Source organism: Echinops telfairi, unplaced genomic scaffold (assembly GCF_000313985.2).
Source record: "Echinops telfairi isolate 266 unplaced genomic scaffold, ASM31398v2 ScPeMD7_7472;HRSCAF=8510, whole genome shotgun sequence".
NCBI classification, from domain to species: Eukaryota; Metazoa; Chordata; class Mammalia; order Afrosoricida; family Tenrecidae; genus Echinops; species Echinops telfairi.
The window spans coordinates 2,414,548-2,423,954 of NW_022111376.1; the positions used below are offsets into that span (position 1 = coordinate 2,414,548).

The window sequence follows — 9,407 nt, forward strand, 5'->3', positions numbered from 1 at the left end:
GGGGGTGTACATGCGGCAAGATAGGCGGATCCTAGATTTCTGGTAGCAGCTTAACTTGATTTTGGGTCTCCATAGGAACCATTATCAGTTGGGTGTGAACTCCGCCCACAGGAACCAAACTAATGGCCTTAGGCTCCAGAGAGAGGTAACCCATTGTCTCTAGCATCAGGGAGCAGGCCCACCCCCCCACCCCCCACCGGTGGGATGAGACAGCAGTCTGGCAGCAAGTATCTGACTTCCCCCACACTGGTCTAGCCAGATTTGTATGGTATAATTGGGATCATGATAGTGGGGTGGGGTGGAGGAAGAATTTAGGAACTAGAGGAAAGTTGTATGTTTCACCGTTGCTACACTGCACCCTGACTGGCTTGTCTCCGCCCCACGACCCTTCTGTAAGGGAATGTCCAGTTGCCTACAGATGGGCTTTGGGTCTCCACTTCGCATCCCTCCTCATTCACAATGATATGATTTTTTTGTTCTTTGATGCCTGATACCTGATCCCTTTGACACCTCGTGATCACACAGGCTGGTGTGCTTCTTCTATGTGGCTTGTTTACCTTTGCTCCCTTTTCTTAATGCGCTCTTGGTGCAAGAGAGCACCTAAGCGCCCGACTGCTAGCCTTTGAAAGGCCTGCTTACAAGGTTGGTCCTTGGTTTGCTTCTGGATGTAGTCAGCTGACAGCAACATGGTAGCTCCATGCCCAGCACCATGAACCGCTTCCCGGTCTTGCCCCCATCCCATAATCATTGTGATTGGCCGAAGATCGCTGCCAGACCTTTCTTCTTCTTCCGTCAACTCTGAAATCTGTTCAACACAGCAATCTGCAAGTCTCCGCTGAGTTGCCTTGGCCCAGAACTTGAACCTTTGTCTCCCAGTGGAAGGTGGGAATTCCTCAATGAACTTGCCTGGCCTCATAGATCTGGTAGAACCTCTGGCCCTCTTCTCCCTAACTTGTAAGCTCTCGCTCTTCTTTCTCTTCTTGCATCACGTTCTCACAAAAGTTCTTCCGCCCTACCTTGTGCCTAATTCAACTAGGTTCCATCTGCTGGGTAACATAGTCGGTAAAGTATTATTTAAAATGTCAACAATTATACTTTACTTTTTTCCCCTCCCTCTCCTCAAATCTGTATGGGGGATACTGATGGGAATGCGATTTATTACCCTAACTCGGAGAGCAGTTTGGGGTTACTGGGTAAACTTGAGGCCACTCATCCTCTATGAGTAGTGGTTCCATTTGTGGAGGCAGGTGTATGGATGGCTGAACACAGGTCCAGAGGGACACATACAAGAATGTTCTCTGTAGTATTGTTGGAAATAGCAGAGTGCCGAAAACAATTGCAAGGGTTCCTCCCCTGCACTCCTAGTAATTCATTTGTAAACACTTTTTGAGACAATTTAACTCCTAACAAGGTTGCAATGCTGGTCTGTTTCCAATCTTCTCTGGTCGCTGGTTATTGTAATGGACAGCATGGTTTCTGTAGTAATCAGAGCAACCTGTCTCATGTGGACTTATGGCACTGGCTGCTTAGCCACCGTGCCCCTAGGAGTGAAATATATGGGAAGCCTACTAAATATTTAAGTGATCTATACAGGCGGAAGAGTGCTAGATCAGGTGAACAGCAGAATAGAGAGTCACGACCACTCAATCAGTTCCCAGACCTGAGCCCGTCTGCAGACCCACAGCCCCTTGAATGAGGGGAAGGCCAGGTTCCTTTGAAGGAGGACCCTGCTACATCAGTGAAGGTCTATACTGTTAGTCTTCCTTCTAGCCTTCCCCAAAGGGACCTGCAGCCTTTCACAAGAGTGACTGTTCATTGGAGGAAAGGAAATAATCAAACTTTGGGGGCATTCATGGACATTGGCTCTGAACTGACACTAATTCCAGGAGACCCAACATGTTTTGAAGGCCCACCAGTCAGAGTGGGGGCATATGGAGGTCAAGTTATCGATGGAGTTTTAGCTCAGGTACACTGCACTGTGGGTCTAGTGGGCCCCCGAACCCATCATGTCATTATTTTCCCGGTTCCAGAATTCATCATTGAAATAGACATACTTAGTAACTGGCAGAACCCCCATATTGGATCCCTGAGATGTGGAATAAGGGTTATTATGGTAGGAAAGGTCAAGTGGACACCATTTGAACTGCCATTGCCTAGGAAAATAGTAAACCAAAAGCAGTACCGCATTCCTGGAGGGATTGCAGAGATCAGTGCCACCATCAAAGACCTGAAAGATGCAGGGGTGGTGATTCCTACCACATCCCCATTTGACTCACTTATTTGGCCTGTGAAGAAGACAGATGGATCCTGGAGAATGACAGTGGATTATCGTAAACTTAACCAGGTGGTGACTCCAATTGCAGCTGCCGTTCCAGATGTGATTTCATTGCTTGAGCAAATTAATACTTCTCCTGGTACTTGGTATGCAGCTATTGATCTGACCAATGCCTTCTTCTCAATACCAGTCTCGAAGGACCACGAGAAGCAGTTTGCCTTCAGCTGGCAGGGGCAATACACTTTCACAACTCTCCCCCAGAGGTACATTAACTCTTCTGCCCTGTGCCATAATTTAGTCTGAAGGGACCTTGATCACCTGTCTATTCCACAAAATGTCACACTAGTCCATTATATTGATGATGACATTATGCTGATTGGACCCACTAAGGAGGATGTGTCAAAGACTCTAGATTAATTGGTACAACATCTGCATGCAAGAGGTGGTGAAATCAACCCAAGGAAGATTCAGGTACCGCAGTAACATTTTCAGGGGTCCAGTGGTGTGGGGCATGTTGAGATATTCCTACTAAAGTGAAAAATAAGCTATTGCATCTGCCCCCCTCAAAAAAAAAAACTGAACAGGAGGCACAACGCCTAAGTGGGCCTCTTCAGATGTTGGAGGCAGCATACCCCTCATTTGGGTGTTCTAATTCGACCTATTTAGCAAGTGACACAAAAGGCCTCCAGTTTTTGAGTGGGGCCCAGAGCAAGAAAAGGCTCTGCAACCGGTTCAGGCTGCCGTGCAAGCTGCTTTGCCACTGGGACCATATGATTCAGCTGACCCGATGGTGCTACAAGTGTCAGCGTAGATAAAGATGCAGTGTGGAGTCTTTGGCAGACCCCTACTGGTGAATCACAGTGCAGACCCTTGGGATTTTGGAGTAAAGTCCTGCCATCCTCTACAGACAACTACTCCCCTTTTGAAAAACAACCTGTTAGTGGAGGCTGAACATCTCACCATGGGCCACCAAGTCACGTGAGGCGTGAGCTGCCCATCATGAAGAACTAGGCATTGGCTGACTCACCGAGTCATAAAGTTGGACGTGCACAGCAACACTCCATCATCAAATGGAAGTGGTACATACGAGATTGGGCTAGAGCAGGACCTGAAGGGACAAGTAAGCTGCATGAAGAAGTGGCCCAAGTGCTACTTGTACAAATAGCTGGGATCTCCACTCCTGTCACATTACCTTCTTTCTCCCAGTCTGCACCTATGGCCTCCTGGAGACTTCCTTGCCATATTTTAACTGAAGAACAGAAAAGTCATGCTTGGTTTACAGATGGCTCTGCACGATATGCAGGTGCCACTCGTAAGTGGACAGCAGCAGCACTACAGCCCCTTTCTGGGATCTCCCTAAAGGACAGTGGTGAAGGGAAATCTTCCCAATGGGCAGAACTTCAAGTAGCGCACCTGGCCGTTCAGTTTATCTGGAAGAAGAAATGGCCAGATGTGAGACTGTATACTGACTCATGTGCTGTGGCTAATGGCTTGGCTGGATGATCAGGGAATTGGAAGGAACATGATTGAAGATTGGTGACAAGGAGGTGTGGGGGAGAGGTATCTGGATAGACCTCTCTGAATGGGCCAAGGAAGTGAAGATAATTGTATCTCACGTGAACGCTCACCAAAGGATTACCCCTGAGGAGGAGGACTTTAATAATCAAGTGGTTAAAATGACACGCGCTGTAGAGACTGGTCCTCCTCGTTCCTCTGCCACTCCTGTTATCGCCCAATGGTCACATGAACAAAGTGGACATGGGGCAGAGATGGAGGTTATGCATGGGTGCAGCAATGTGAACTTCTACTCACCAAGGCTGACTTGGCCACTGCCACTACTGAGTGCCCCATCTGCCAGCAGCAGAGGCCAACACTGAGTCCAAGATATGGGACCATTCCTCGGGGAGATCAACCGGCAACTTGGCGGCAGGTTGATTACATAGGACCACTTCCATCATGGAGGGGACAGCGTTTTGTTCTTACTGGAAGACACCTACTCTGGATATGGATTTGCCTTTCCTGCATGCAATGCTTCTGCCAAAACTACTATTCGTGGACTTACAGAATGTCTCATCCACCGGCATGGCATCCCCCATAGCATTGCTTCAGATCAAGGAACTCACTTCACAGCAAATGCAGTGCAGCGATGGGCCCATTCCCACGGAATCCACTGGTTGTATCATGATCCTCATCATCCTGAAGCAGTTGACTTGATAGGACGATGGAATGGGCTCCTAAAGACACAATTACAGCACCAACTAGGTGGCAACAACTTGTGGAGCTGGGACGATGTTCTCCAGGGAGCTGTATACACTCTAAACCAGCAGCCAATATATGGTGCTGTGTCTCCAATAGCCAGGATTCATGGGTCCAGAAACCAAAGGGTGGAAGCTGGCATGGCAACACTCACTATTACTCCTAGTGATCCACTTGCAGCATTTTTGCTTCCTGTCCCAGCAACCCTGTGTTCCTCACGCCTGGAGGTCCTGGTCCCAAAGGAAGGAACTCTCCCACCTGGAAACACAGCACGGATTCCACTGAACTGGCAGCTGAGAATGCCCCCTGGCCACTTTAGGCTTCTCATGCCTTTGGATCAACAGGTCAGGAAGGGTGTTACTGTACTGAGTGGTGTGATTGATCCTGAGTACCAAGGAGAAATTGGACTGGTGCTACATAATGGAGGTAAAGAAGAATATGTCTGGAATCCAGGAGATACCGTAGGCCGACTCAGAACTGCCATGCTCTGTGATTAAAACAGGTGGTAAATTACAGCAACCCAATCCTGACAGGACATCTAATGACCCAGACCCCTCAGGAAGGAAGGTCTGGGTCACCCCACCAAGCAAAGAACCATGGCCAACTGAGGTGCTGGCTGAGGGCAAACGTAATACAGAATGGGTAGTAGAAGGTAGTTCTACCTATCAATTACCACCACGTGATCAACTGCAAAAGCGAGGTTTGTGATTGTCAGTTTATCTTCTTCATGTGTGCTTATTGAATATCTTTCCTTTGTTCATGTATGGTGTACCAGCTACAATTAGATTCAGTGTGCTTTCATTTATATGTAGGATAGATGTATGATGTTAGGTGTAAGTGTGATTTCATTAATGTCTGGAAATTATGTATGGCTAAAGAATTAAATACAGGTGACAAGTTGGCAAGGAGTGGACTGTGATAGGTAGGTTTATTGTGACAACCTGGCCAATAGGAACATGTGGGATTAACCAGGCCGCAGTTTGATTGGAGGGCAGAGATAAATGGTTCAGCAAGGCTCACCTAGTGCTCTCTTGATATCTGATGATAGGACTAGCTTGGGGCTGCTTCAGCTCTCTGACTCAACTTGCTAGCTAAACTACCTGTGGGACAGCCAACCCATGGATCTTGTCGCTAGAGCTTGAGTTTTCTTCGAGACCTGCTTTGCCAAGCTTGAGGTATATGCATCGCTTGAGCTTGAGGCTGGTAAGTCCTGTTGTCTTGGGTTGCTCGAGTTTGCTATCCCATCCAGGCCTGATTTGCTAAGCTCCTGAGATGCTGTTGGTGACCTGCCCTGCTGTTTGCTGCCTGTGGGTGGACTCAGCTGTCTGTTTCCTTGACCTTGGACCCGACATCCCACAGGAGTTGAAGGACTTCCAGTATATTAACTGTTCCACGGGAGTAGAATTGAGCCTTCTGTACTGCTGTGTAGACTAATTAGCTGTTATGGCCCTTCTCGCTGTAAAAACCTATCCATATATATATATTTATATAATCCTAAGTGTCCTGGTTTTGTTTTAGTGAACCCTGCGTACCACAAGTGGTTTCATTGTTTCTTTACAGACTTCTAAGGCCCTCAACCAGATGGGTTGACACTGTGGCTGTACCCATGCACTCAGGGACAGGAACAATTGTCCAGACAGCTCAGGACCGAGCAGTGTTTCGTTCTGTTGTGCACAGGGTCACTATGGGTCAGAGTGAGGTACTTTCTAATAATCTGTGTCTGAGACTGTATCACAAATACTCCAAGGTTTCAGGAGGCTCTGCAGACCCCACACTGGGTTCAGCTCCACAGCTCCATCTACTTCAGTTTGGGGGAAAGGAGCAAGGAGGAGGTGGTTAAGGCACCTTGCCAGTGCTGTGGGGGTAACCGTTGGGCTGCTAACCACAATGTCGGTGGTTCAAGTTTCCCATAAAGATGGGCAACCAGAAAAAGAACAGTCTGGAGGGCAGTGGGGATGGTCTTCTGGGTTAACCCAAGGGTGCTTTCTGTGCAGTCCCCACCTGCCCTCCTGCTCTACCCAGGAGGCCTCAGGAGGAGCCGACCCGTGTTGACTCAGATGTGAGCACTTTGGTTTGCCAGGCTGTTGGGGCAGCTGAAGACCCTGTCCCTGCCCTACAGAGAAGCCAGAGGGAAACAGCACAACATAGACACTTTATTGTCCAAAACCGGATAAAAATCACCCTCCTAACCACCCCCCTCCACCCCCAGCCTCAGATGCTGTGGGGGATACAGGACAATGGTCGTGGGCGGTGGGGGTGTGGCATGGCATGGCCCTGGAGCAGGCAGAGAAGGAAGACTTAATGAGTCAGCATCCCTGAGGACATGGGAAGCTGCTTTCCGACCAGCTGGTCGTGGGATCCAGGCCAAGGCAGGGAGATCCAGGTCCCCTCAGAGGGAACACCTGAACAAAAGCAGACGGCTGTGTCTAAGTGACTCCGCCCTTCCTGCCAACGTGGGGAAGCAGCTGAGGAGGCTGCGCTGGGGCTGCGCTGCCTGGTTGTGGGTCCAGGCACCTCATCTCAAGGGCTGCAAATGGTTGTGGAGCTGCTCTGCCTGGGTCTTCAGGCGCTGGAACTCCTCCTGGATGAAATCGGTCAGGGCTTTGCGCATCTCCACCTGACAGGTGAAGGCTGGGTGAGTGGGTGGGCAGGGCTGGGGGCTGAGGGCAGGAGGTTCAGGGCAAGAGGAGGCACTTACAGCTGACTTGTTCTCGGCCCGCAGCCGCTCTAGCACAGGCAGGGCGCTGAAGGGCTTGCCAATGAGCACGGTGATCCTCTATGGGGACAAGGCCCAGCCATGAGGCCGCAGCCTGATCCTGCCCCTTCCAGAGCGAAAGCTCTAGTGGGCCTGCTCCCACCAGACAAGAAGCCCTGCTCTCTGTCCCCTCCACAGTGGGGCCCGAGGGCAGGTGGTAGACACACGGAGGGCAGCAGCCCCACTTACTTGACCAAAGCGGGGGAAGTAGGGTGAGCGGTTAGGAAGGACGTCATTCATCCCTGCAGCACAGTGGAGATCAGAAGTTGGAATACCACCAGGTGGCTCCCCCCACCTTGCACCCCTTCCCCTCTCCAGGCCCAAACACAAGGCATACCAACATGCCACAGTGGAAGGATGATAGGGTCGAGATGACATTCAGCAACCAGGCGCCCAATTCCTGCCCAAGGATGAGCAGAAGCATTGGGGGACCCGCCCTCTACCAGTGGAAGCCACTGCCACCCAGGCACCCATCTAGGGTGGGCATCCTTACCCCACTTGAAGCGCAGGAACTCAGCACTCATGTTCACTTTCCCTGTCGGGAAGCGGGTGGGCGAAGCAGGGGTTGTAGCCTTCACCCTCCCAGGAAGGACCTGCCCAACCACCCGCCCCCTCCCTGCCACTGACCTTCAGGAAAGATATGCACCCAGTCCCCGTGGTTGAGCTTCTCCAAAATGAAGTCCATCCCCCTCTGATAGACGCCGTCCCCTGTGGCAAAGGCCTGCTTTGTCAGGGCCACACAGCTCCCCACACCAAACTCAGCCAGCTTCCGCAACTGCCAGGCACAACCTCCTAGGCTGCTCCCACCAAACACCACCTAGCCCCCTGAAAAACCCAAGCCCCCTTGTCCGGCTCTGAACTACGGATCCTGCTGCCATTGGCATCGTGCTCCAAGCCACAGATGCAATCAGGGCCTGAGCCCCACTCACCCCCCAAGGCAGAACTTCACTAGCTCTCCAGTCTCGGACCAATCGTAGCCATATGGTGCTTGGAAAGAGGCCTACCATACTTTCCCAGGGGGAGAGAGACCCAGGTGAGGATCCCAACTGCCAGCACCGACCTGACCTCAGTCTCTGCCTTCATCCCTCAGAATCCCCATTTTCCTGTCTGAAATGGGAGCCGAGGGGGCCCTTTCCTCCCAGAGGGGTCTCCACATCAGACCCCCTCACCCTACAGCAGCAGCACCTTCCTAGATACCCACGTGACAGCATGGCCCAAAGCAGCCACCATCTGCTCCCTGTCCCAGGTGGGTCCCCTACCCTTTGGGTGACCCAGACAGGATGCGGCTGACCTCGACACACGGGCACACACTTGCCCAGGCTGAAGAACCGGGAGTGTAGCTCTGTGGTGAAGCAGATGTCGGCGGCAGCAGGGGTCCTGTAGAGGGCAGAGGTTGTTGTCCGGGACCCACGCGGCCCCTGTGGTGCCTGGCACACGGGGAGGGCCTTTGGGGCCCCACCCTGTGCTCTGCCTGGATTGCTGGACACCGCCTCCTGGGCAGAGCAGGAGGAAGTGAATCTGGGCAGGCAGGTAGGACCCATTCCTCCTCACCAACGCATCAACTTCAGGTTCCAGATGTGGCGGAGCTTCAGGATCCCTAGGGGAGAGGAATAGCAGGCCTGGTGGTGCAGGTTACAAGCTGGGGTGCCAACTGCAAGGTCAGCAGCTTGAGCCCACCTGCCACTCCGAGGGAGAAAGACGAGGCTGGCTGCTCCTGTAAAGATCTTCAGCCTTGGAAACCCCCAGGGGCTGTCCCGAGAGGGTCCCTGGAGCACTCTGTGTGGTCTGTCACCCTCCCCAGGCATGTAGGTTGGACCCTTGTGCCTCCCACATCCTAGAAGGTCCTAGTGGTCCCTGCTCTGCTCTGCCTTGCCTACCCCCAGAAGGTTGGGAAAGCCCCTCCTCCCGCCCTCCCACCAGCAGCCTGGAGACCAGACTGGGTTCCCAGAGGTTCCTCAGGGCCCCAAACCCGGGGCCCCGGTACCCCAGAGATGAGGGTCGTCCATGCAGGACTGGTGGTTGGAAAGGGTGATGAGCGGTGTGTGAGGGCCCCGGTTCTCGATGAGCTCGTACAACACCTCCTTATTGTGGACCATCAGGTGGTTCATATACTCTGGGGGA

General features: G+C 51.9%; 1 protein-coding gene across 6 annotated transcripts in view; it reads right to left on the bottom strand.

Annotated features, from left to right (window-relative positions):
• Positions 1-6,664: 6,664 nt before the first annotated feature.
• TAFAZZIN (tafazzin, phospholipid-lysophospholipid transacylase) overlaps positions 6,665-9,407 on the bottom strand; it is a 3,049-nt gene continuing 306 nt past the window's right edge. The window contains exons 2-10 of one of the 6 annotated variants that reach the window (XM_004717557.3): positions 9,271-9,399; positions 8,838-8,883; positions 8,578-8,663; positions 7,914-7,994; positions 7,780-7,821; positions 7,624-7,686; positions 7,476-7,528; positions 7,230-7,307; positions 6,665-7,148 (exon numbers count right to left, since the gene is read on the bottom strand). In XM_004717557.3, the coding sequence (XP_004717614.1) occupies positions 7,047-7,148; positions 7,230-7,307; positions 7,476-7,528; positions 7,624-7,686; positions 7,780-7,821; positions 7,914-7,994; positions 8,578-8,663; positions 8,838-8,883; positions 9,271-9,399 (680 nt within the window). In that variant the 3' untranslated portion in view covers positions 6,665-7,046. The other 5 variants (XM_045285503.1, XM_045285501.1, XM_045285500.1 and 2 more) reach the window with 5 other exon arrangements.